The 27,754-nt window shown below is 40.9% G+C and overlaps 2 protein-coding genes across 4 annotated transcripts; one reads left to right on the plus strand and one right to left on the minus strand.

The window, feature by feature from the left end:
- The first annotated feature begins 897 nt into the window (after window positions 1–897).
- Window positions 898–9,396, plus strand: hd (humpty dumpty). Its single transcript, XM_034984548.2, has 10 exons — window positions 898–1,164; window positions 1,337–1,449; window positions 3,111–3,309; window positions 3,706–3,839; window positions 4,138–4,363; window positions 5,283–5,433; window positions 6,453–6,670; window positions 7,365–7,568; window positions 7,920–8,112; window positions 8,816–9,396. The coding sequence occupies exons 1-10, from the start codon at window positions 1,084–1,086 to the stop codon at window positions 8,992–8,994; spliced, it is 1,698 nt and encodes a 565-aa protein (XP_034840439.1). The 5' UTR covers window positions 898–1,083; the 3' UTR covers window positions 8,995–9,396.
- On the minus strand, window positions 9,382–27,218 carry Mi-2 (chromodomain-helicase-DNA-binding protein Mi-2 homolog). Of its 3 annotated transcripts, none has more exons than XM_069509376.1 (21): window positions 27,040–27,218; window positions 26,555–26,625; window positions 25,933–26,055; window positions 25,456–25,597; window positions 24,714–24,859; window positions 23,962–24,141; window positions 23,290–23,478; window positions 22,634–22,780; window positions 22,010–22,135; window positions 21,381–21,556; window positions 20,713–20,836; window positions 20,401–20,550; window positions 19,954–20,129; window positions 19,441–19,615; window positions 15,926–19,369; window positions 15,316–15,510; window positions 14,593–14,755; window positions 14,205–14,347; window positions 12,221–13,072; window positions 10,298–10,355; window positions 9,382–9,657 (listed from the first exon to the last, which is right to left on the minus strand). In XM_069509376.1, exons 1-19 carry the CDS (start codon window positions 27,074–27,076, stop codon window positions 12,653–12,655), a joined length of 6,327 nt encoding a protein of 2,108 aa, XP_069365477.1. In that variant the 5' UTR covers window positions 27,077–27,218; the 3' UTR covers window positions 9,382–9,657; window positions 10,298–10,355; window positions 12,221–12,652. The 3 variants fall into 3 exon arrangements, with proteins under 3 accessions (XP_069365477.1, XP_069365478.1, XP_034840802.1); XM_069509377.1 differs by lacking the exon at window positions 27,040–27,218 and adding an exon at window positions 26,881–27,003; XM_034984911.2 differs by lacking the exon at window positions 12,221–13,072 and having other exon boundaries at window positions 27,040–27,217.
- Between the last annotated feature and the right edge of the window lie 536 nt (window positions 27,219–27,754).

A 27,754-nucleotide genomic window follows, 5' to 3' on the forward strand; every position in this document is an offset into this window, starting at 1 on the left:
CGAAGTCGCGAGCATAAGCTAATTTAATTAAAAATTTTGATCCCTAGGGTGGCAATACTAAAAGGTATTGATAAAGCACGAGCGAAGCGAGCGCATTTTTTTATAATGTTACCCAAAGTTATCGAAAGTTGACCAAAGTTGGACGAAACGGACTCGAAATGCGTATAGAGTCAAAGTCAAATCATTTATTAAAAGTAAGTACACTGTACACTTTGTGTTTTGACTGTCAATTGTTGAATTATAATATATGATGACGTAAGAGATAATGGTGATAATTAATTACCAAAACTTAAAATTATTAAAGCTACGAGTCCCACATACCGAGTCCGCTTCTTCGTCCCTTTTATATGACGTAGGTAGGTTAGGTACAGTAGGTAGGTACCTTTGGAATGCAGATGAAAGTACCGTTATGGAGAGATGATGTCCCGTGCCCGAGCTAGTGAAGCCGAAGTCCTTGAGAACAGTTGAGGCTTTGGAGGAACGCATTAATTATTTGACGAACGCCAACTTAGTCAAAAATGCCGCCAAAACGGAAGCGTGTTTATTTACTGCCAAACTGAGTCTATGACTATTGACTGCGAATTACTTAGGTATTCAGATGTGGTTTACCTATCCTATGTCGATGGGTAAGTAGGTACGTATAGTTACTCGATCCGATTACCTTGACGTAATTTTTTGCATGGATAGGTAAGTAAGTACCTACCTAACTACTTACTTATAGTTTAAGACCTGAAAGTGACAAGGCTAATACAGCATACTACACACCAAAGAACCCAGAAAACCAGAACCCCTACCTGGCAAGAGAGTCCGACTGAAAAACGGACAGGGACCGTGTGTCGTGTCCATGTCGCATCCATGTCGTATACGGTATAATCTGTCGGCTAATGTCATTGTCAAATGTCAAGTAAGTTTAATTGTTATTGTCAATCAATTCAAAATGTCAACAGAAAAGTTTTTGGCACCGACGAAATAAGTTTTGGTTGATTTTGTCCCGCGTTTTTTTCTAAAATCGTCGGAAATCACAATGAAATTTAGCTTTTTATAGAGGATACAAATTACATCGACTTCTTCTAACCTTTCGCAATGAATCCACCATCACCATGGAAAACACCAAACGAAGTAATGCAACTGCACAAGCTCAAAAAGCGAAAGAAAGCTTTACAGGCAAGTCTGGTCGTTATTTCAATCACTTGTTTACACTTAGTATATAAAATATATGTGATTTTGCGCATAATTCAGGTCTTATACTAGATTTTCGCGTGTTTAAGAGTTTATAGAAAAATATGCTTATTGTTCCAATCCTTACCATTACCAATACCTTACCATTTTATTCCAGGAACGTATGTGCCAGCCTGCAGGTTCAGCGACTGAACAATGTAGTCAGAAACCAGTGGACCTGGATTTCTCTAGAATTCTCAATAGAGACAAGAGAAAGAACCCATTTTCAAAGTACCTAATTTATTATATTACTAGCTGATTCCTGCGACTTCGTCCGCGTGGATTTACGTTTTTTAAAATCCCGCGGGAACTCTTTGATTTTTCGGGATTGTTGTCGTTGCCTGGTACCTACAATATGAATTCACTATGAACACTTCCTGAATCTTGATAACTCAGGCGGGCAGTAACCCTGCAGCATCAGGATTAAAGAGTTGAATCCAGAATTTTTTATGTGACCACGACGTAAACTTTTTTTGTTGATTTAAAAAAATAATTGCAAATCGGTCCAGAAACCTCGAAAAAATCGATGTAGAAAAAAGAACCACCTCCTTTTTGACAGTCGGTTAAAAACCGATGACCTTGAAATATTTACGGAACAATCTTTAAAATATTCCCTTTCTAACAAAAAAGAATGAATGAAATCGGACTACGCGTTAATGAATTACAACTCAGTATACATTTTAACTTTCGTCCCCTCTCCTACGGGAACCATGCTGAATTTCGGGATAAAAAGTATCCTATATTCTTCCTCATAGTATGACCTCAAATGGTACCAAGTTTCATTGGAATCCATTCAGTAGTTTCAGCGTGATGCGCGGCCGTGATACAGACAGACAGACAAAAATGAAAAAAATTACAGTTTTGGGTTCAGTATCGATTATAGAGTGCCCTCGAAAAAAAAATTTCAAAATATCTTCAATGTACAGAATTTGACCTGTTACAGTTTTATTATAAGTATTGATAGCAAAGAGTCTGTTTTATACATAAGAGGCAAAACAAGCTAAATATAACATTTTGTTTTGTGCAATTACACCGTTTTATCACCAGCTCCTAATAATATCATGCATGCAACATATTTTTGCCACTTCTGTATAAACCATTTCATAAAGACAGGAAAGAAATAATTGTGGAAGTTACCATTACATTGCTACAATCTCAATTGTTGTTATTGGCTGAATTCATGGTATTCTTGCTGCGATGTATTGCAATAGTGAGAGAGTGGATGTAAGGTGCAGTGGTATGTGCTGTGGTCTCTTTAATGGGAAGTCCCGGGTTCGATTTGGAATTTTATAATTTATAAAGTTCTGGTCTGGTCTGATGGGAGCCTTTGACCGTGGCTAGTTACCACCCTATGGGCAAAGCCGTGCGACCAAGTGATTTAGTGTTCCGGTACGATGCAGTGTAGAAACTAGAAACCAAAGGTTTAATAAAAACTGCCATACTCCCTCCAGGTTAGCCCGCTTCCATCTTAGACTGCATCATCACTTACCACCAGGTGACATTGCAGTCAAGGGCTAACTTGTATCAGAATAAATAAATAAATAAAAAACCAATGATCTGATTCTGAAATTTCTTTCACCGTTAGATAGCTTAGCTACATTATCCCCGAGTGCTGTAGGCTAGGTATTGTACCATGCAGACAAAATTGGGAGAAAAGCTACTCTTTACTAAATTAAAAACTGATACAGCACTTGCTATTAAGCTTATAATAAATGCACATAATTGACTATCAATAAAAAGTAAAACCATGCTGTCCTTTTCTGTGTGGAACATTGTGAAAAAGATGATATGTAAACTGAGCCAATTAAATTTTTTTTTGTAGAACAGCTGGTAACTTTTAACGTTGGTTTTGGTACTTGTGTGTTTATCTAAATACAAATTATGTTTTGTAGGAGCAATGTGGAGCAAAACAAAAGAGCCAAATTAGAAAAAGCATCTGAGTTAGATCAATCCAATGACAAAACTCTTTTTGCATTGCTCAAGCTGCCTGCCAAAGTGACTGACAAACATTCATTAGAAGTTGACACACAGAAATTGGCAACATTCTCTAATCTTTTACAGAAATTCACAGCTGAGCATGCAGTAGAAACGGTAAGTAACGGTAGGTATACAGATAGACAAAACTTTTGTGTGGCAAAAGACAGTATGTGACAGAAAGTAATGTACATCTGGCTTTAGAATGACATTTCTGCTTTGTAGAGTGTTGTCTCTGTCACTCAAATCTGGGGGGAGGGGAGGGGCTCTACTCGCTGGATTGACTAGACTAATCACACTAAACTAACTAACTACTCAACTTTTATAGTTCAGATACGTTTAGTTACTAAAATTATCGCCAATAGACTAAATTACTAACAGTATTTGAGTAGGTTCTGAGCAGTACTTGAAAGAATCACCTTCCTTTCTTCACATATTTCTCAGAGTGTCATTTATTATCATTATTCATTATCATATATTTATATCATAATATCATAGTGAGTTATTTTTCAGCATATAGTAGAAAAGAAATACAAACATTTGACAATAGACTGGGCTTTAAAAACTAAGATAAGATTAATGTCTGCCAAACCTTTCCCCTGGACCACAAAGCTGAAGGCAAGCGAGGAAGCATCAGGGATTACAGGGTAAGTAATCAACAAGCCATTTATATACACTGCTTGTAAATTGCTTATCCATACTAATATTTCCACTAATTCACGGTTTTCGGATTTATTCCTTTACTTGTGCTAGACCTCCCTACCTACCAAATTTAATGATTCTAGGTCAACAGGAAGTACCCTATAGGTTTTCTTGATAGACACGAGGAACAGACGGATAGACAGAGAGAGAACAAAGTGATCCTATAAGGGTACTTTTTTCTACTAAAAATGTATGGCTTCATGGCTACTGACACTTTCGCCCTAGACTCTTTGCTTTTTTCAGCTTCGTTCGTTGCCTAGACACGGCGTCGTCGTCCACGCTGGACACGTCGCCGCGCGCGCGCTTCCACCAGACCTGCCTATACTGGCAGCACCCGCACCTGCCCTGGCTCGCGCTGTTCCCACGCGCCGCCGGCCGCGTGGCCGCCACCAGCTTCCTGGCTGCCAACGAGGATGCCAAGCGGGCGATGCTGACCGAGTGGACCGAAAGCTTCAGATCGCTGTTTCAGGTGAGGACACTTTGTAATCTTTTTTCCTAGGTACGTTACCTCCCTTAGAAGTTGCCTGTCTGATGTATGCGAGCAGATCACTTTAGCCAGCTGAGCTCTTACTGGTAAAGAGTTCAGGAAGTTTGCTGGCGAGCCAATGTAGGCTTCATATTACTTGAATACACTTGCATTTGGGCAGTACGTGTTCAGGTGTATCATTGGTCTCGCTTGCGTGCACACACAGCACTGAATACCCATACAGTGCTGACTGCTGTGTGTGCACGCAATCATAGTGTGAATACCCCGTCTCACGGGTCTGTGTACCTATATAGAGTACGCGGCAGAAAGTAATGTACATCGGCCTTTCGAATGACGTTTCGGCTTTGTAGACCGTTGCCTCTGTCACTCATGCTTATATATGACGTTATGTCTATTTCAACGACAGACAATGCTCTACAAATCTATCTAATTCTAAAGGTCGATGTACATCACTTTCTGCCGCGTAATGTAACTTTGTATAGAAGCACGCGCGAGTTGTATGTGAACACTCAGATAATAGCTCTTTAACATCCTTGGAGTATGACTATTAGTTCAGCATCCCTGAATCACGTCGGGAGATGATTGAGAGTCACCTCAGCCCCCATCACAGCGCGCCTTGCGCGTTAGAGTCCGCGTACTAAAACTCACATAATACATAGACTATATTTCGCGAATGCGCCCACTAGTTAACCTGTGTAGGTAGATTTCATAATACCTGCGTCAATCATTATAAATTTATGCGATTCTTCTTGCAAAAATGCAGTGTACCCAATAGTGAGCGAGCGTCAACCAATCAGAGGCGATTGCGATCATGACATTGTAGCTGTCATTCTACCGCAATCGAGCAGCTCAGCCCTGAATACTACGCGTGTATATGCTCACACAACGTCTCGTTCCGCAGTTGCTGCGCGCGCTGCATTGCCCGTACTTCTACGTGTGCGCCAACGCGTTCACGTGCGTGTTCCGCGCGGCCGGCCTGTGCGGTGCACCCGAGCCCTGCGCCCTCATCGCGCCCACCACACACGGCTTCAGGCACGCGCTGAGGCAGGAAGGTAAGCAAACATCCAGCCCCCTGACCGTGTAAGAAAAACATATTCATCGTAAGCGTAATCGGTAGCAAATTCTGCCCCTTGATTGGCTATGAACAAATGTTAACAGCGAAGTCGACCAATTAAGGGGCAGAATTTGCTGTCATTACGACGAATACCACACCAGTTCTTACACAATTGGGGAGCAATAACTTACAGCCTATATCCAAATCGATAGCAGTTTTTTTATAATGACATGTTCCTCCCTTTTTTGTTCTAACGCGACATGGCGATCGGTGACTATTCTTTTCCCTTTCTTTTTGCTTTGAATAAATTCGTGCTGCAATGAGGTTATGTTGTATTGAGTGCGACGTTTTTTGATCCTTTTCCGCATCTCAGGAGCGGCCATCTAGTTGCGTGTATAGGCTTAACAAAACAAACTTACTTACAATACGCGGCCGAAAGTAACGTACATCGAACTTTAGAAGAAGATAGCAAATTTGTAGAGCACTGTCTCTGTCGTTGAGATATCTATCACTCATACCTATTTGACAAAACGTAACTATAACGACAAATATGTAGGTATGAGTGATAGAGACAACCCTCTACAAAGCCGAAATGTCATTCTAAGGGCGGTTTCAGACTAGCGTATTTTTTTGCGTGTATACGGTCGTTTCAGCATACGCGCTTACACGCGCGCTACATACGCGCTTCAAAAAACCGGACGCGCGTATACGGGCATTTTTCGGCGTGTACGCTCGAACCGGGTGGCCCGATGGGTGATGGTCTCTCGCGGCTCGCGCTTATACGAGCTTAGAAGCGAGTCAACGCTCGTACGAATTGAGCGTGTGCCAAAAGGCGCGCCTATACGCGCCTACATGCGCTTCCAAAAACGAGGTTACGCGCGTATAATTCGCTAGTCTGAAACCGCCCTAAAGGCCGATGTACTTTACTTTCGGCTGCGCACTGTACCGTAATCTTTACCTGTTCTTATTATTTTTTATAAAAAGTATGTTACATAGGAATCCGTGCTTGTTCTATAGATGTAGAGTACACAATGCCGCTACGACCAGATAACAAAAAGAAACTCAACACCTCTGACGAGGAGCGCGCTAAAAACGCCTCCTTTGACAGCTGCTACGACACAATGGACGACGCGCGGAAGGACGGTCACTGTTCCGGGGACGAAGACGATCCGGACACGTTCCTGTCACAAATGGGCCTTGAGACCGACGAAATTAAGAGGATAAATAACGCGCAGGTTAGTTCCTCACAGAGAGTCACGAGAGTGACAAATTAGATGGGTTCTGCATCTGTAGGGCGATTTCGTAAAACCTGCATCAATCATTATTACAATCTCAACTGTTGTGATTGTGCTATTCTTGTTGCAACAATGCATTGTAGCCAATAGTGAGCGAGCGTCAACCAATCAGAGGTGATTGCGATCGTGACATTGTCGCTGTCATTCTACCGCAATCGAGCAGCGGGACTGAGTGAGCAGTGATGAGTGTAATCGATTTTAAAAGCCGCGTCCATCAAGACTGCCCTTGTACGACTTCCGCACGTACATCTGGTATCTTCAAAACGATTGCAGTTGGTATAACAGTACGCTCAAAGCAGGTAATCCAATCTGGAGTTGCAACATAGTGGTTTGCACAATGCACAGGTCATATATAGGCTAAGGCAGCCCGGCTGAGAGCGAGCAGCGGGATGAGAAGGCTATGACCTACTCATACGTCATAGAAACGCGGCTATGTTCAGAGGTACCAAAAAAATTGCACACTTGTAACGAATCACATAATCGTTAATTTTGTGCAAATCAAATTATATTATGATGAATTTGTCATAGAAAAGTACTATAAATTAAGATCCTGTAAAATAAGGGCTAAGCATCTGAGAATACCATACTGTAGGCAAAGTCCATCCATACTATCAAAATGATAACTATCTTTCAGGCGCGCTTAACTCACACAGTGGAAACCAGTGTAGACAGCGCTGCAGAGTCCCTTGTGCTCGTTCGAGGGGCGGATGCTCAAGCGCTGTTCAACTTCCTCCTCAACTGCAAGTCGATAGTCAGCCCCAGTGGGCCCTTCGGAGGCGTCCCTCCGACCCTTCTAGCGCCTACAGCATTTCATGGGGGAACGCTGCAGTCTCTTAAAGTAAGTCATTTCTTCTTCCATTAAAAAGTGTTTCAGGAGATTTACTGAAAAGTGCTGAGCCTGAGAAGCTCAACTTACGAGTATTTGACAAATTTTGGGTATTTTGTCCCAATTACCATATATGTACTTGTACTTACTATAGACCTATTACATGATTTGTGCTTAGTTATGAGTGTGACAGAAGATACAAAACGCACAAGAGTAGAAGAGATAGCGACCTCTGTGACCGACAAATGTGATTTCTCCTACAGATCTAAATGAGTTTAGATCGATTAAAATAATTGTACTGCATTCTGTTCAAATTTACTGTCTACTGGCAACTTTACATATCTTATAAAACTCCTTTCGTAGGTAAGAGAGAACGTCATACATTCCGAAAGCAAAAAGTATTACTCGATAGAGCTTCGAGGCCCGATCCTACCGACGACAGTGCACTCTCTGTTCAACGTCCTGAAGACCAGCTCCTGCGCACAGTACAGTGCGACGTTTGCACACCACCAGCCCACGCTGGCGTTTACATGGGCAGCACAGAAATTAGCCGAGGGTAAGTTATTTGATATAGCTACCTTTAAAATCGAAGCGTCTACAAGCTTTCTAATTTGAGCGCAGCCTAAAGGCGCAACAGAAGATCTTTGCTGGTAAAACAAGCCACACTCCATTTCTATTGGCTCTGAGACTTGCAAGTCTCAGGGTGAAATCTATAGAGCGCACCCTGACTTTGCTTAAACTTAAGACAGAATTAAAACGAGACAGATCGAAATTAAATTTATGCGAGAGATATCTCTCGCATAAATTTGTCTCGTTTTAACTCGATCTTAAGTCTGAGCAAAGTCAAAGTGCACTCTATAGATCTCAGCCTTAGAGCCAATAGAATCTATGAATTCTGCCAACCCATATTATAAATGCGAAAGTGTGTTTGTTTGTATTTCACTCGCATCCAAGCGCACGAATAGTAACTTCGCGATCTTGATCACAGAGACATTGATTTGGCCCCTACGAATGTTCTGGCTGTTTACGAAAAGTATTGATTTAATTCCCTGAGTATTATAAAATAAAAATTGAGACAGACTATAAGTAAGATTACGTTATTTTTTTAGAACTTTAAAGCGTCTGGCAGAAAATATGCCCCACAGGAGGTGTCTGGCTGTATTGATTAATTATTTATTAATTACTAACTACACGTTTGACGTGTATTGTTTCATTTGTGTGCTATAGCATATTATTATAGACTTATTCCTCTGTTACAGATAAAACCTCGAAAGAAAATGAGCCGAACAATTTCGCGAAGGCCTTCAACAAGGAGAACTTATCCGACTGCGGCATTAGCGAGGACATGTTGCAACTGTTCTGCTCTTCTGACGCCAGTGCTTTGAAGTCAATAGACAGTGTTAAATATAATGCGGAAGATGGCACATACAGTTGGTGATAGGAGATGTGCTTTTAGTTCGGTCTGAAGTCTCAGAGCAGGGAGAAATCATGAACGCTGGCACCATAGAATAAAATTATAGAGGGTGTAACCAAAACCTGGCAAAAACGAAGACGGTTGTAGTACTGATGATTACTGATGTACCACAAAAAACGGGAAAAAAAACTATAAAAAATCCTATAATTTTGTAAAAGTTTGCGATATATTGCAAATAAAACATCTGACTGACTCTAGAGGTCAACGAACGTTGCGTAAGTAGGCCACTCACGTTATTGTCATTTTTGCATGTGTATGCGTAAGTGTGATTTTTATTCCAAAGTTGAATCAATTACACGAATATATTTTTTGTATTCATTACCTTTTGTTTCTATGGAAATAATAAAACAATTTTTGTTTACATAATTGTATTGATTTATTTTCATTTTTGGTACATTAAAATTATGATTTCATAAGTTCACAATCACTTACTAGTACAATAAAAACAAGATTCATACAGATCAGGATGAAATAAATAATATTGTGAGAGTTCTGTTCATTATGACGAAATATTATGTTACCTAACATAACTGCACTAATCACTATATCACTTCAAACCCAGGGTGGAACAGGAATCTTGAAAAGCTTGATTTTTAAATTATTTGCTAAAAACTTGCTCACTGCTCACTGAAACAAAGAGAAAAGATTAAAAAGTTTTTATTTCAATGCATCTGCGTCTATCCGGCATACGGGTAAAGTTTTTATTATGTACACAAGACTAGATGATGCCTGCAACTTCGTCCACGTGAACATAGCTTTTCAAAAATCCCGTAGGAACACTTTTCCGGAATAAAAATTCCGCAAACTCTTCAAATCAATGACAAATCTATTAAACCGATGAGCTGTGAAAAGGTAACGGACAGTAGTAACAGACAAACAAAAATTATCAATACTTATAATAAATATTTTATAAAAGAATTTACAGTTGCAACTTCTCAAGTTCCTATAGGCGGTTTGACCCATACGTCGATCAGTGAAACACTTTCTCCTTTTATGTTATACTAGCTGATGCCCGCGATTTCGCGTGGATTTAGGTTCTTAAAATCCCGTGGCAACTCTTTGATAATGCTAAAAGTAGCCTATGTCACTCTCCACATCTTTAACTATACCCATGCAATAAATCGTGTCGATCGGTTGCGCGGGTGCGACATGTTTGAAGGATAAACCAACAAACACACTTTCGCATTTATAATATGGGTAGTGGTACAGTTTAGTATTTCTGAGTAATGCTCATGACTCAATAAATAAGGAACGAGGATAGATTTACCAGCATGCTTGTCAACTCCATTCACTGATTTAAAATAATTTCCATGGGCTTACGATTTCTGAAACAATACAATAATTTCAATTAATATTTTTCTTAACTGACATTAAAAGATTGATCAAGCTCATTATTAACCAATATTATCACTAAAGCAAAAAAAATAGTATTTGAAAGTTCAAAGATTTTGTAATAGAAACGCTGTTTCGGAGATAAGTAAAGTAGTAAGGTTTTCAATGTCTGTAATTAATATTAAAGTCATAAGACTATAGACTTTAGCGGGGAAACGAAGGTGGTTTTTTTTTTCAGTAGCAACTTGTCCATGCAGATATTCGCTTCGCCTAACGAAAGGCCCATAATATTCCCGAGGAACTCATTGAAAATCTAGCAGACAGACACACTTTCGCATTAGTTTAGTTTTTGCATCTATCTGCACTTCAAGCAACAATTATGAACATTTTTTATGGTTTTAAGTATTGCTTAATCAAAACAATATTATGATGGGGTTCCTATTATAAAATAAAAAAAACAACTTAATTGATATAACATATTTATGATATTTATTATTTATACATAGTATTTGTAGTTACAAGAATTTTAATGAAATTAATTTTCAACATTTGATCATTTGCAATTTCATTAATTTCAACAGTACTTAGGTTATTCGTACTATCAATTATTACATTATACATATTCTAAAAAGGATACAATAGGCTTATGGTAACTGAAGAAACAAAAATGATTATTTGGAATAATTTATGTAAATATCTTGTAAAAACCGTATCGATCGTCTGTTATATTTTTTAGTGCTGAGTTTGCACTCATTGATTCATTCAAAAATCCAATTGATGGTAGATTTTTATCATCTGCAAAGTTATTAACTTTGAATTCTCCACCTAATCACATCATAAGGGTGTACATCTGCAAATCTTTTGTCAAGTATTTTAGAGCCTTCTTTTGTATCTTCATTTATCATCAAATTTTCTAATAAAAATTGTTGTTGCCTTATGGATTTTACAGGTTTCCACGATTGATTTTGCCGTGTATACCGCAACCATTAAAATTATTATCCATTTTCGGAATTGAAACGAGCAACACATATTTAGGTGAAATATGCGTTGTCACAAATCTCTCCAATGAATTTGAATGTCGCCACTCGCCATATTGCAGCGACAAAGTGTGATGTGCCTTGTGTTTGTGGTAAAACTCTTGGTGTATTAATTCCTGCACGAATAATATTAACATATTCCTTGTCTGAATTTATATGATTATCTTCATAAAAGGTTTGGAAAACATAATTTTCCAAATTTTTCTGTTCATCATACTTTGCTTTTTACTCTTTAAATCCATCTTCAGAGCCTTTCATCGGTGTCAAAATCACTGGTTTCTTAATTGGCATAACAGGAGCTTAAAATTTTTGCATAACTTTTTATGCTACTAATTTGTAGCATGTACGAGGGTACGTTTTTAAGTTTGGGAGAGTAGATTAATGAGGGTAGTTGTGTCCTAAACAGTCAACTATTGAGTCACTATTATAACTAATTGAGTACACACATTGATTAGCATAAATACCAAGATTTGAACTATCGCCGATTAAGCGACTCAGGGATGAATGTTTGAAATATGGAGAAAATTGAGTACCGCGCTGTTTTAAGTATCCTTACCAAGCAAGGAAAGTCTGTTCAAATCTTACTAGAATAGAAAATATGAAATCTATTTGTGGGGACTCCTTGCCCGGTTAAAACCATGGTTTACAAGTGGCAGTCTCATCAACAAGGCAAGGACACACTTGTAGACCTACCCCATTTTGAAATTCGATTCTTTGAGGTGGACTAAATGTTGAAACGTAAGCGCAAGTAAAAAATTATGCAATAACTGTAGCAATATGGGCCATCCTATTTCTTATTGTAAAAAAAACTGTTGGCTTACCATAATTATTGTCTAATCATTGCAAACAGGTCCTTTTTCCTTTCCGATCAATAATATGCTGAATTCGGGATCAGGCTTTTCTATTCAATACAACTTTGTATGTAATTTTTGATTATATTTCTTCTTTACTGATAGTGATATCTTTAACGCTTTTGTATATAATTTTGAATATCACATAGAATATCTTGATAATTAATATTTTGAGTATTGGTTCATGGTAGTTTGTTATTATTTGTTCATGTAATTGTGGAACAAAATTAATGTGAACTTGTAAAGAGTATCATAATATTTCGTCATAATCTGAACGAACTTTGGAATGTAAGGTTCAATCCGTGTTCAGGTTAGCAGTATGAGCTGGTGGGACATATGGCACATCTCTTAGTGATCAGTGTAATTACTCACTGTAATTTGTGAATTATGGAAATTTTGACATTAAGAAATATGCTTTGCAACTATTGCTGAGGATTCTGCCGGTAGATTAATCAATTGATTGGCTTTTTTCTTATCTCTGTAACGCTGACTTTTTTGTTTGTCTTTTTCTCTTCGGGATTTAATTGTTTCCTCCTCTTCAACTGTTATTAGACGTGGTTTAGTTTGTGAATTAACTTTTGAATCCGTTTTTTTCTTATATCTGTATCGCTGACACCTGATTTTATTTTGTACTTTTCTTTTTTGTTCATATCCTTCATCACTTTCTTGTATTTTCCTCTTACGACCGTCTGAAGATATCTTTAATTTTCGCTGACACCTAATTTTTTCTTGCACTTTTCTTTTTTGTTCATTTTCTTCATCGCCTCCTAGGTCTTTCCTTTTACAACCGTCTGAAGACATCTCTAATTTTTTCCTGAGGATCTAAACAGATATGAGAAAAGGATATTTAGAAACACTAACTATATTACAATTTATTTTTTTTAATTTCTACAGGTCGAACTTGTAATGGTGAAATTGAAAGATATAAGTGTATAAAAAATATCAAAGCACGTACTTTATGTTTGATAATTTAAACCAAGTTATATAATAATTTCGTAAAATTAAATTTTGCAATAAAAGGACAGAAAATCAGCGGCAAAAACATTATCGAACAACTCGAAATCTGTTACCACGCAAGTAAGTCTTAACTCCTACGCCTACGCATGATGTATTGCAAAGATCAATACTTAATATCAAAAAAATAAAAAAAAGGTATATAATTTTGAAACGGAAATATTGAAAATCCATGCTGTTTGTTATTCAATTTTCTACATAATAATATCAACATATTTAGTACTTACTTTCGCACAGCACAGAGATCCTATATTATAAAAAAATCGAACGCGCATATATTATCATTCGCGCAACACGTCATACTTATGGCTACAGTTATACTATTAACTAACATGTCGATGACGCGATCCTAAAGTTTTTAGCCATTTCAAAATCGCCCAACACGCCTAAAGAAGTTTTCACTTCAACATAGCCAATTGAAAAACTGTTTCTGATTAAAACTGAAAAATCAGATATTTGAAGTATTCTGACAACTGACGGATAGCAAAATATTGTTTTAAAGAAAATCTTCTTCAGCATCTAAGTGGTGTGTCAGAAACTGTATTCGCAACTTGTTTCTCAGTGAATACAAGGCTTACACTGTGATAGCCTAGTGGGTGGGACCTAATCCGCCTCCAAATCGGAGGTTTGGGTTCCGTCCCCGCACGCAACTCTAACCTTTCGGAGATATCTGCGTTTTGAGTAATTAAACTTGCTTTAACGGTGAAGGAAAACATCGTGAGGAAACCTGCATGCCTGATGACGCTCCATAATGTTCTCCAAGGTCCATCTGATAATCCGCACTTGGACCAGAGTTGTAGTGGAGCAGGTGTGGTGGTGGTAGACTATGCGAAAACCCTTCTCACTCTGAGAGAACACCCGTGCTCTGTAGTGAGCCGACGATGGGTTGATCATGATGATGATGATGACATAGGCTAAAGAGTAAAGTGTGTTTGTTTACGTTGTTGGTGGGCGTGGCGGGCTGTCCGGGCACGGAGTACTGCGGGCGGAAGTTGGTGAAGGTGGCGGCGGCCGCGGCGGCAGGTGCGAAGCCGGGCAGCGCGCCGCTCGCGCCGAACCCGGGCGGGAACTGCGCCATTTGAGCTGCGGGGGGACAATCGTTACACTACTACCACTATTGTAAAGCGAATACACACTAATGAATACAGACCTTATTGTTTGACGTTAAGATTTTAAACACAAGAACAACAGAGACTCGTGCAAAACGTGGGGCGTACGCACCAGCCAATAGCGGACAGACGCGCGCTTTGATTGGCTAAGATATTTTCGCACCATTGAAAAATAAGATTTCTGCGCAGGTACATCAGCGTAACTTTGTAGTAGTGTACCTGCGGGCACGGGGTTGCCGGCGGTGGCGGCGAGGCGCGACAGGATGGACCGCTCCGACATCTGCAGGCGTTGCGCGACGGGCGGGATGCGCGCCAGCGTGGCCGGCAGTCGCGACACGTCCGACTTCATGTCCGACAGGAGCTCCTCCAGTTGGTTCAGCACCTGCGACGAAAACATCGCGTTGTTATCTAATATCCAAGTTAACTGATAAGCTGTTTACTAAACCTTAGCCGCGTACTGTATCGAATAAGATTACAAGAGCTATTATAAGTCCCGCAAATTGCTAATGCGCGTGGCCGCCATTTTAATGACGTCAGCGCTAGACTGAAGTTTCGAGCTGATGGTATATTTTTATTTCGGCTGACGTCACAATGACGTCCTTTCAATGTTAATGAGACATGGTTCCAGCGCAATAGCAATTTGCGGGACGTATACATGGTGTAAATTCCCCTAACAAACAAAAGACAGCACTTCAGAGATCAGACAAGTACTGATTGTGGCCAACCGAAGGGATATTTTTGCGGGCACAAAAGCTATCTATCTATAGCTATGGGGGTAGTTGTCGAAAAAATTCTGATCTTTAGGTCAGAATTTTTTGGTAACTACCCCCCCATAAACGAAAATAAAACAGCAGAAGAACAGATTTTAGATAAAAGGGAATATTTTAATGAAGAAACTTTAGAATTAAGTGTGTTTCAAGGTTTATGCTTTGGAAGACTTACCTTGTGCAGTACAGCGTTAGCGGGCTTGTTGCCGGCGAGGGACTCCTTGCTGAGGTGCTGGTGCGACTCGGCGAGGCATTCCACCTCGGCGAAGCGCGCGTTGAGCGACATCGCTGGGTGGTTCGGGTCCTGCGTGAGGTTCAAGTACGCCGCACGCCGCAGCTGCTCCTCGATTACTAACGCTTGCTCTAGCAACTGAAATGTTTTTTAATTATTTACATACAACGAGAAGGAAATTTGTAAGTAACCCTTCGATTCTGTCATTTTTTATACGTAATTTTCAATTAATGATTAAGACAAAATAATATATTCTTTGACAGGATATAAACGCCTACAACAGAACAAGTGAAAAAGGGTCAAATATCATACGAAGGGATGGCATCGAGATTTATGGCAGGCCCACCTGCTCTTTACCTTAAAATTGGAAACCGTGCAGTGCTTATGTAACTTAAGGAGATACTTTGATATTTAGCAGAAATAATTTTTTTGATACATTACTGGAGGAATTACGTTCGAATGTAAAGAAATAGGAATTATAAAGCTAAGTGGATTTTTTAAAAGACGGATTATAGGTTGGACAAGACTGATAAATTTGGAACAATATGCTCACCTTAAATCGCCGAGCCAAAAACTTGTTCTTGATCTCAAGGAAGTTGCCTTTTCCGACGTCCATCTTGAAGGGCTCGTTGATGATCGCAAAGCGCAGGTCGTTCTGAATGTCCTGCCAGCGTCCGTAGCCGTGCGTCACTATCCCGGCCAACAGCCAGTAGTCATGCCGCCTGTGCCAGATCTCGTACTCCCTTCCAGGTGCCGCTGCCCTTTCCTCGTTCAACCATAGTGTATGTAGTTCCGTGAACCCACCATCAGCGATGTTGAACATAAACTTGCGACGCTCCACCTTCAAGTCCTCCTCTTCCTTAACAAGTACGACATCATCATCGTCATCGTCTTTTTTATCGTCTTTAGTTTTATCGGAGCCCTCCGATTCCGCCTTGTCACTCTTAGCGTCCTCCTTTTTGTCAACCTCCTCTTTCTCCTCCTTAACTTTTTTCTCCTCCACTTCTTTATCCTCAGTCTTCTTTTCCTCTAATTTCTCCTCATCTTTAGACGGTTCCTCATCGACAGACATCCGCCGGTCTTCTTTTATTTCTTCTTTAACAATATCTTTTATCAAATCTTTGTCATCTGTTTTGTCTTTTTCCTCCTTAATCTCACCCGTGTCCATCGGCTCGTCTTTAACTATGTTGTCTTTGGATTCGGGTTTGTCTTCTTTCGCTTCTTCCTTATCATCTTTTTCTGAACCACCAGGGGTCGGCGCTTGGCCAGACGCTTGTGTGGTTTGTGTAGGCGCAGGCGACGGTGCCGCCGATGTTATCGGCGTGGCGGACGAAGGAGCAGGGCTCGGTGCCGCGCTTTCCCCGCCTGCGATCTTCACCGGTTCCACTGGTTTACGAATTAACTCAGGCATACTGTAATAGCCATTGATGTGCTCGAACTCTTGCACCTTCTTCCTTATGAGACTCATCACGCCGATTCTCGTCAGCACATGTTGTCTCGATAAACCCTCTCTCGGTACACCGTCAGCGAAGGTTTCAGCGTTATCCGCACCGGGCTCACACAAGTGGCGCATGAATAGAGAAACGTAAGCTTTGAAATTACGTTCCGATTTCCCTCTGAGATCTCTCACTAGCCATTGTGAATTGAACGCGTCCTGTGGTGGCATGCCGTACCGCATGATCGCGTTAAGGAATGATTTTCTTTGTCGAGCATTGAATCCGAGGACCTCCATATTGCCTCCCACGCGGGCGAGCAGGGGCGGCAGAGGCCTATCCCTTTCTTCTCGTCTTTCGAGACGTCTCTTGCTCCGACGGCTGAGGAGATCCCCATTATCATTCTTCTCATCGAAATCGTCATCCTCCTTATCATCCTCGCTGCCTTGAGAGAAATCAGAGTTAAAATCTGATCCATTCTCTTGCCAAGTAGAATCTTCCCTATTTTCAGTTTGAGCCACACTGCCGTCATTATAGTTGACCTGTTTGCGAACTCTTTTGCCCTTCCCGAGAGTTCTGGCCTGATCTTCTTGATGCTGTTCATAATGATGTCTAAGCAGCTTGATCCAGTAAGCGGGATCAGTGTTTTCAGCTTCTTGTTTGATAATCTCAGTGTCAACTTCCTCCTCAGTTTCTCCTTCTTTGGTTGAATAGTTGGCGACTTTGAAGGAACTAAGGTACTCATTGGCCCAAGATTCCTTCTGTTCGATACCTTCCTTCGAACGATCCAGTAGATCTCCAACAGCCTTGTCGTCGTAGTGAATAGCTTCCTCTTTGCCCTCTTCTTCTTTAAACAACTCCTCGGTACCGAATCTCAGAATATCATCCAATTCTTGCTTCGTGAAATTAGCACCTTTGCCGCCCATACCGGGACGCACGACCAAGTGGGTCAACATCATTTTCCTTTTAGCTACTTGTGTGACTCTCTCTTCAACGCTGTTTCGAGTTACGAATCGATAGATCATAACCTTGTTCGCCTGACCGATACGATGGGCTCGCGAAAATGCCTGAATATCATTGTGGGGATTCCAATCGGAGTCATAGATTATGACAGTGTCAGCAGTGGCTAAATTAATACCCAAACCACCGGCTCTCGTCGACAGAAGAAAAACGAACTGCTGAGCGCCGGGCGCATTAAACCTATCGATGGCTTCCTGTCGAATCGTTCCAGTGATGCCACCGTCGATTCTCTCATACTTGTACCCCTCGCCCTCCAAGAAATCTTCGAGAATGTCCAACATCTTCGTCATTTGGGAGAAGATGAGAACCCTGTGTCCTTGTTCTTTTAACTTTCTCAACATCTTGGACATGAGCACGAGTTTACCAGACGCTTTAACCAACGCTTGCGTGTCGTAGTTCCCGTGAGGCCCGAGCGGGGCCTCCTCCGCCGCCACGGGGAACAGATAGGGATGATTACAACACTTCTTCAGGTCCATCATGACATTGAGTAAAGATACTGTCTGGCCGCCACTCTTCGGATTCAAAGCTTCAAAATTTCTAGTTAAAATATACTTGTAGTATTTCTTCTGCATCGGCGACAGTTCGACCCGCACGATGAACTCCGACTTGGTGGGCATGTTCTTCAGCACGTCCGCCTTAAGCCGCCGCAACATGTGCGGGCCCAGCATCTCGTGCAGCCTCTTCACTTGCTCCTCCTTCGACACGTCCGCGAACTCGTTCTGGAAAGCGGCGAGGTCGCAGAACTTCTCTTTGTTCAAGAAGTTCAAAAGATGGAACAACTCCTCGAGATTATTCTGCAAAGGAGTTCCAGTGAGTAGTAACTTGTAGTTGATGTTATACCCGGCGAGAAGCCTGAAGAACTTGGACTGGTTGCTCTTTAGCCTGTGGGCCTCGTCGACCACGAGCACGGCCCAGTCGATGGAGCCGAGGCAGGCCGCGTCAATAGAGACGAGTTCGTACGACGTCAGAAGCACATTGAACTTGACTTGGGATTTAATCTTCGACAGCCTTCCGCCTCTGTTGGAGTTGTCGTCGAACGTGAGCTCGTTTTCGCGAATGACAGCCCTAGAATCCTTGTCCCCCACGTAAGTGATGCAGTACAAGTCCGGAGCCCACAGTTCGAATTCTCTCTCCCAATTTATAATCGTCGAGAGCGGCACTGAAACTAGGAAGGGACCCTTGCAATGTCCTTCTTTGAATAGCGAATAGAGGAATGTGACAGTTTGGATAGTTTTGCCGAGACCCATCTCGTCGGCGAGGATGGTGTCGATGCCGTTGCCCCACGAGTAGCGCAACCAGTTGAGACCTTCCAACTGATACGGATGCAGTTGCATGCCGGTCTCGTAAACGAAGACCGGCTGGTCTTCGTACTTCTTGTTCAGGTTGGTGATGGGGCGGTCGGGCGGCGGATTGTATCTTCGCGGCTTGAAGCCGCTGCTGTTTTCGTCGTCATCGACATTATCCCTATTCTTGCTCTTGCGGCCGGCTTTCTTGCCTTTGCTGCCCTTCGTCTTCCCTTCTGACGTAATGTGGGCACGCATGTCCTATGAAATAAAAAACTCATTACAACCATTTCGGGATTATAATTTCACAGCTTAATAGGGCAACTATTTACCTGATAATATTCAATGGCGTTCTTGAGGCCGGCGATGTCCGCGTGCTCGGACTCCCACGTGGCCTGGTCGTAGGACAGGTCGCGCCACTTCACCAGGTAGTACGTGGTGCCGTCGCGAGACGTGCGGTGGTTGATCACCCGGTGCACCAGCAACCACTCTGGCTTCACTCCATACCTAAATACGGAAATCACAATTACATCGCAATCGTAACACCCGCTCGAATGACAACCTAATCTACTAAAGACTTAAATCGACATCTTCAGCTTTAGAAACTTGCCAATTCTTTGAAACAACCTTGTAAATGTAGTAGCAAAGTAGGAAGAATCTAGGAAAACCTGTATGCAGTGATATAAAACATTGACCACTCAAGCTGCCTGTGTACGGCGGCTTTTAGTTGTAAGAATATAAAGCATCTTCTCTCAAACCGGAATTTCTTGAAGCCATCGCACTCGGCAAGGGGCTCATACAGAACCATTGCTATTAACTGTTAGATAGAGGAACATGGTAGTGACCTGTAGAATTTCTCCTCCAGCATCTTCTCGTCAGGCTCCTGCTGCTCCTGACCCTGACGGATCTTGAGGCGCTTGAGGCCCTCGCGCTCTTCCAAAGGCTCCTCCAACTTGGGCGGCTCCTCAGTGTCGTATTTGCGCATGTAGTAGCGGTACATCAGCGGGTGGAACACGTCCAACTAAACCAAACAATGTAATGTAATATTTATAACTTTGTTGTGAAACTTCGTCAACGTTACTGGATTTCTGTTACAGTTCTTGCGATTCACGAAGACGAGTGAACTTTACTTGTGGTTACGTCGATTACATGGACATTGCGTAAGTGTACGTGCATGGGCAAATTAAGTTGTTCCTTGTGTATCTGTGACACACAAGGAACAACTTAATTTTGGTTTTTTTTCGTATTCCACAAAGTAACGCTTGTTTCAATCCAATATCCACAATCCTTACCTGTATCTCTGCGATCCAACTGCAGTGCCAGTACGAACGATCGTGCCACTTGACGAAGAACTCCCTTGAGCGCGGCGCTTTCGACTTAGCTGAAGGCTCTATCCATCGCCACGTTAATAACTTTGCCACTTTGCCGTCCAGAGGGGGACACTGGAACAAATATATTTATTTTAGTGTTTGCAAAATATCAAGAAATTTCAATAAAAAAGACATTTCGATTAAATTCGGTGACATAAGATATGATACATAGTACGCGACAGGTCAGGTATCATAGTCCATTTCTAGGTATCACGCTTCAAACTTCAAACTTACACTACATCGAGGACATTTCCATTCCCCGTCGGGCACTTCCTCCAAGGGTGGGTTGAGACAGAACCGATGGTAAGCTGATGGGCACGAGTCACAACACAGCAACTCTCCGCCATCTTTGCAAATCCTGGAAAAAATGATCAAATATGATTTGGTCACTTGGAACGATAAAAAATTACTGGCTACGTTTTATGATAGTTCAATACTAATCCAATCTCTGCATCTGACACTTCAATAATGTTCAAACGTCTTGAATCGAATGACATAAGTGATTTCGTGATCTCTTTGACTGTCGCCACAATTTGATTCCAAACAAGAGGTTGGTCGGATTTGCGAATCAACAAACCACAAACGACTCAAGGCACAAGCAGAGAGCATCTGAAGATGAAAAATAAACAGATCCATTATTTTGTCGCGTCGTCTGAGTGATCTTAAGTGCCAGCACCAGAAGAGCCGCCAATTGACTTTTCCGACTTTTCAGGAATTTTCTGATCCACCACTTGAACAATAATATCCATATTACATATATCTCCCTATCCTAATCCCCATGTCAGTTTATTGAGAACACCGCCGAAAGGAGCTGGTTCCACAAAGGCTGGTGAGTTAGTTTAGAAAAACTCAGAAGCAAAGGACCCTCAATACCACAATGCAGAAACCGAAGAGTGACTCACCTACAGAACTCCTGGTGCTCATCATCGTCATCCTGATCCTGGTTGCCCTCGGCCTCGCAGTGAGGGCATGACCAGCGCCCCTCGGGGGTCTCCTCCAACTCAGGCTCTAGGCACACCAAGTGGTAGGCCCGAGGGCACGTGTCACAGAGTATGATCTCGCCTCCTTGTTGACACACCTAAACGCAGACCAAAATGTGACATGTAAGGCCGGACCGCATTACAGCGGCACTGCACAGCGCCTCACTGCGCGTCACGGCATACAGACCGTTCACTATAACTTATGTATCCTGCCGTCAGGGTCGCACCATTGCTTTGTTCTATTCCTTAGAACTTAGGGTTTATTATTGTGATTTGCAATAGTGCCAACATAATGTCAGGGGGCAAGTGTCAGACGTCAGAAGCGAAGGGTTTGTAGACATTTTGACGCGAAGCGACGCACCGCACAACGATGCTGTAATGCAGTCTAGCCTTGAGAAAATTTGTATTAAAATGTATCCTATAAAAGTGGTAAAAGAATATTACTTTGTCATCAGGCATATTTGGAAACCCAGTAAATAGTAGATATTCAGGAGAATCAGTGGCCATATTGACTCTTGAGTCATATTCGTGACCTGCAAACATCAACTGACCTCACAATAGTCCTGATGTTCCTGCTCGCCCTCTGCGCCGTCGGGGAACTTGTTGGTGGTCTTCATTTTCTTCTTCTTCTTAGTCTTGTTGCCGATTTTGGTCTTAGCCTTCTTCCTTGGCTGTGGCTGTGAAAACAAACAGTTTATTACGGAACCTTACGTGTGCGAGTCCGACTCGTACTTGATCGATTTTTTTTTACTCGACGCATCAACGACAATAGACAGCTCTAAATATGTTTTGAGTATGACCAAGAATTAAAGATAGACGAACAACCGTACCGATTCCATAGAATAGAGTAGTGTGCGATCCGTCCAAAAAGGAGGAGGTTCTCAATGTGGCGCAATTTCTGGACTAATTTGCAAAAAAATTCCATAGAGATAGTTCACCAGATGGTACCATATTTTTTTTAACAAACTCTTAAATCCTGATGCTGAAGGGTTACTGCCCACCAAGTTATGGTGATACAATATTGTAGGTACCAAGCAACAACTTTATGATTGGACTCAAAGTTCTACCTCTTCAAGCTTGATGATGTAGGGTAGAACACTCCTAAACCAGAATTGTTGATGATGAAATAATATTGTAGGTGCCGAGCATAGACTTAATTATCAAATAAGACTTACAGGTGCATTAGGGTCCTCTTCCTTGGGCGGGGCAGTCTCCTCCGCGGTGCTGGCGGCTGGCTTGGGCTCCTCCGCCTCTGCCAGCATCTGTTCAAACTCCGCGTCTGAGTCAGAGTTTGCTCCTCCGCTGCCCTCTTGCTCTTCCTCCTGTAGTATAAACATCTGTAGCTCTATTGCTTAACTTGAGAATCAATAAAACTTGAACATTGCCATCAATAAAATTGGCAAAAAAGTTATAACACGGTATATTGCTTGCATATCCATACTTCCATACTAATATTATAAATGCGAAAGTGTGTCTGTCTGTCTGCTCGACTTTCACAGCCCATCCGTTCAACCGATTTTGACGAAATTTGGTACAGCGATAGCTTGCACTACGCGGAAGGACAGGACTTTTTATCCCGGAAAATCAAAGAGTTCCCACGGGATTTTTAAAAACCTTAATCCACGCGGACGCGGAGTCGCGGGCATCATCTAGAAGGCAAGATACCGTGTTATAACTTTTTAAATTACTAGCTGATGTCCGCGACTTCGTCCGCTTGGATTTAAGTTTTTTAAAACCCTGTGGTATGGGTTTTAAAAAACTGCTATATATACCACCAGGTGAGGTTGCAATGAAGGGTTAACTTGTATCTGAATTTTTTTTAAATACTCACACTACTGGTACGTTTGCGCTTGCTAAACTTGATCTTGAGCGTGGGCACCTTGGGCTTGCGGCCGGGCTTGCCGCGCGGCGCGCCGCCCGCGTGCTTGGGCTTGCGGCCGCGCTTCCGCGGCGCGGGCGTGCTCTCATCGCTTATACCTTCATCGTCCTCTTCCTCCGGCTCGTCTACCGAGTCGTCAATCTGTCAACGGGATTATACCATTAGTGCTCCTTCAGAGAGCAAATAATTTAGATGTCAAGTGATATCAGTCAAGGGCTAAATTGTACCTAAAAATTTTTTTTAATGTTATCAGAGCCATCCATAAAAGCGAACTAGGCAACCGCCTATGGCCTAGGGCGCTGGCATTTCGTGCTTGCTTCGAAAACACATAAAATACAAATGCCATTAAAATCGACGCAAGAATACTGCAAGCTTAGTCCAGCTACGCGATTGCGGGAGAATGACGGCTACAATGTCACGATTGCAATCACCTCTGATTGGTTGACGCTCACTCACAAGGCTACAATGCACTGTTGCAACAAGAATCGCACAAATTCAGCTAATCAGAACAATTGAGATTGTAATAATGATTGATGCAAGTTTTACGAAATAGTGGACTTAGTATAGAAAATTTTACGTCGCCTAAAACTTTAAAACTCTTGGAAAGAGAAGGACGGATTTTACCTTAGTCTCTTTAGGAGTGCGTCCAGGCCGTTTGGGCGTATAGTCTGATGTTGTAGATGTGTTAGTGTTTTCCTCTGAGCCCAGGTTCTGTGTACTGCTGCCTCCTTCCAGGTGGGGGTTGGTCTCACAGAAGAGCCGCCACTTGGCTGCCACTAACATCATCAGCTTTGACACTGGTACCTATTAAAAAATAATATTTCCGTTAACTATGTTTTCCTGTATGTTCCTAATCTCAGTTTTCAGCACCACAGCACTAATTAAGTTACAATAATGCTATAACTACTGGATCTAGAGAAGCTTCATGGAAAATCTGCTATGTAATTTTTAGGATTTTCGTTTTTGATGTATTTTTGTTCAGTTTTAAAAGGCAAGATTGCAAAGGGCAAGACCTGTTGAACTATGTGAATTTGATCTAAAAGTAAAATAATGGTTTTAAGCTTATTTCGTGTTTTAACGACATATTTTAATGTAGATAACGGGTACATACCACGATCAATTTGAAGTTTTATTTTTCGATATTTCAACAATAATATCGACAAATAAAAACTTCAAGTTAATCATAAATATAAAGTTAAATGTTTTTCAAAAAATAAGTTTAATGGTCTTCCGAAAACTTGTGTTCCACATAGCGGAATTTCCATGCGCAGCGTCGATGTAGGTTTTCTTAATAACATAGATCCTCCACTGAGAAAAGATTAATTGCAAGAATTCTATTACAACAAAGATGGGGAGTGTCAAAAAAAAGTAGTTACCTTAGGGTTTTCCTTGACGAGCAGTGGACGTACATGCTGTTGGAACAACTTGTAACTTGTCAAGTTCTCCAGATCTGAGTCTGAATACTGAATGTCAACATCGGTTAGCCCAAAAGAGGTGCATACCTCTTCAACTGTGGGCATACCTGTGTAAATAGATATTTAGATTAAAACAAAATTAGAAACAATGTATTATTGTAATTAATAAATACACAATGGTATTATATCATAGATTACCTATGTGTTACATTTATAATTACATAAAATATTAGAAGTATAGAATTAGATGATTAAAATCTGAGAAGATGCAAGACACAAGAGTTAAAGAGATAGCTATCTACAAATGTAGCCCAAGTTCTGTAGCTTTTAGGGTTCCATACCAAAGGGAGCCAACAGGACAGTACTATTATAGTCGGATTTTTAATTGAACAACATTTTTAGGGTTCCGTACCTCAAAAGGAAAAAAGGAGCTCTTATAAGATCATTTTGTTGTCTGTTCGTCTGTCTGTCGTAAAAACCTATAGGGGTACTTCCTGTTGACCTGAAGCCATGAAATTTGGCAAGTAGGTAGGTCTTATAGCACAAGTAAAGAAAAAATAAAAGTAATCGAAAATTTAAAATGGTTAGCAAACTTAAAACTAACAGCAGACGTGGATTTTATGAATTTTGGAAGATACTCTATTTAATAGTTCCTAAGAAATAATCTATTTTTGACATAGTCATCATCACAGTGATTACTTACCAGATCCTGAGTCGGAGGGTACGGAGGAGGAAATGTTGTGTTTGCTGCCGCGGCCCTTGCGCGACTTCTTGGTGGACGACACCGCGCTCAGCGCGTAGTCACTGTCGCCCTCCGCCTCCACTTCCAGACCAAACTCCTCCTCCTACACAAACATATTCTTTTTGTAGGTAATCTAGTTTTATGGGATGTTGTCTAATGAAATAACATTGAAATGAATTCAAATTCCATACTAATAATATATGTAATAAAAAATATCATACATTAGCTGTCTTTTGCATTACCTCGGTAGATATCACTGGGGCCATACATAATAATCTTGGAATTCGTATTTGAATGTTGCTGGCAACATAATAGTGAGTCTTTTTGACTGTTTATTTTCAAAAATAATCATTACCTCATTGATGACTGTACGTTGGGTCTAAAAATGCAAGCTCTAGTATTTTTATGAGCTACAACTTTATATATTAATCTACTTACTTCTTCACTCTCGTTCTTTCGCTTCTTCTTTTTCTTTCTGCCCTTTTTCTCTTCACCTCTAGCTTTTCTTTTCTTTCCCTTCTTTTTCTTTCTGCCATCTTCTGGAGAATAGTCGTCATCCTCCTTGAGAAATAGAAAATAAATCTAAATTATGATTATAATGAAGAAGATAGAATTCGATAAAAATATTACTACATGCTGGACCAAGTAAATAGTTAGAATATTAAATATTTTTCATAACTAATCATTAATCTTTCATCAATCATTGCAGAATAAATTAGTCGCATTGACTGCTTTATAAGAAATTCTTAAATTTATACCTTATTTAGTTAGTTTATCTAACAATTGCAAAACTAGCCCTTTAAAGCTAGTTAATAGTAGTTTTACATGTTAAAAACCAGAGCATCGCACATAGCGCATAGCACTAGCTTCGACTTTGTCTACACATGAGTTTTGACTTAGTAATAAAATTATGGGTATCTTATTGATTAAGATCAAAGAAATATGATGATGTGAACTTCTAGAAGACATGCCTTTATGATAGTAAAATATTTGTTTATTAATTCATACAATTTTTGAAAGTACTGATGTAGATTTGTGATACAATAAATTATTGAATTACCTTTGGTGGTGCTTCATCACTCTCCCCTGAGTTATCGTTCTGACCCTCACCTTCCTCCACGTCCTCGTCGCCTGTAACAAATATTTAGAAACTGGTCAAACCAGTACCAGGCCTCCACACTTGCTCACAATATCAGGCACATGAGCATCATAATCTCTTGACAGCGCGCGCACTCCTAGCCGTAAAGTCATCAATCCCTTTGTTTGGCGGCGTCCATTTTGTTAAGTAATGAGGGATAATGCATGTTCTTTTCTGTCACAAACTGCCACATAAAAATATTTACACCCCAACCAACAATAAAACACGAAACAAACGCAAACACGTACCACTGCGAACTACTTCGAGTTGTTCCATAAACTCGGGGTTTTTCACTGGAGGTGCCAAATTTTTTCAAAATTTTAATTGCTTACCTACCGCACGTAAACATATGATACCGCTATTCGCGGCTTACCTATGACATGCTAGGAGTGAAATTAACTTTTTACCTGCAAAAGATCCGTCTACTTCATCATCTGATGCCATTTAGATTACAATTTATCACAACCCAAACACAAATGAGAGATTTTTGAGTCTAGAAAAGGTAAAGGACGCGCAGTTTTTGCGACAAATGGTAATTAATTCAGAAATTGATGCCGCCGTCACTACGAACGAACTAGCAAGAAATAGCAAGATTTGCTTTCTCTCTCATACAATACAATAGGGCAGTGTTTCCACTTATGGTTTTTGTTTTACCCTAACCTAATTATTTCTCGTCCATTTTTTTAAAATTTGAAACACAATTGCACGTTTTTAATATCATATCAAGATCCTAAAATCTTAAGTCTTGTGACTAAGTCGGGTGTTAGAATATAATTTTCATCCATTTTTAAATTGTAATACCTCTCCGTCTCATACAAATCCTAACTACCTACTTAATCGATAGTCTGTACGCTACATCCAGTACCGCGGCCTTGAGCTGACGTACAGCCGGGATGGATCGTGAATAAAGCGCTTATTATGCCGTACGTAATATTAGCCGTTTCGCCATAAAATAAGGCGAAGTCGCTAAATGTGAAAACACTGCTACATCCATAGAGTAAAGAATACACTCACTCTCTGATTAAGGTCTGTGGTCTGTGACACTCACTGGAAAAATGGGAAAAACACAGACCAGTGCCCTGTTTATCAAACATTACAAGTCTACAAGCTCACAAGTTACAA

This window comes from Maniola hyperantus, chromosome 3 (genome assembly GCF_902806685.2).
Source record: "Maniola hyperantus chromosome 3, iAphHyp1.2, whole genome shotgun sequence".
NCBI classification, from domain to species: Eukaryota; Metazoa; Arthropoda; class Insecta; order Lepidoptera; family Nymphalidae; genus Maniola; species Maniola hyperantus.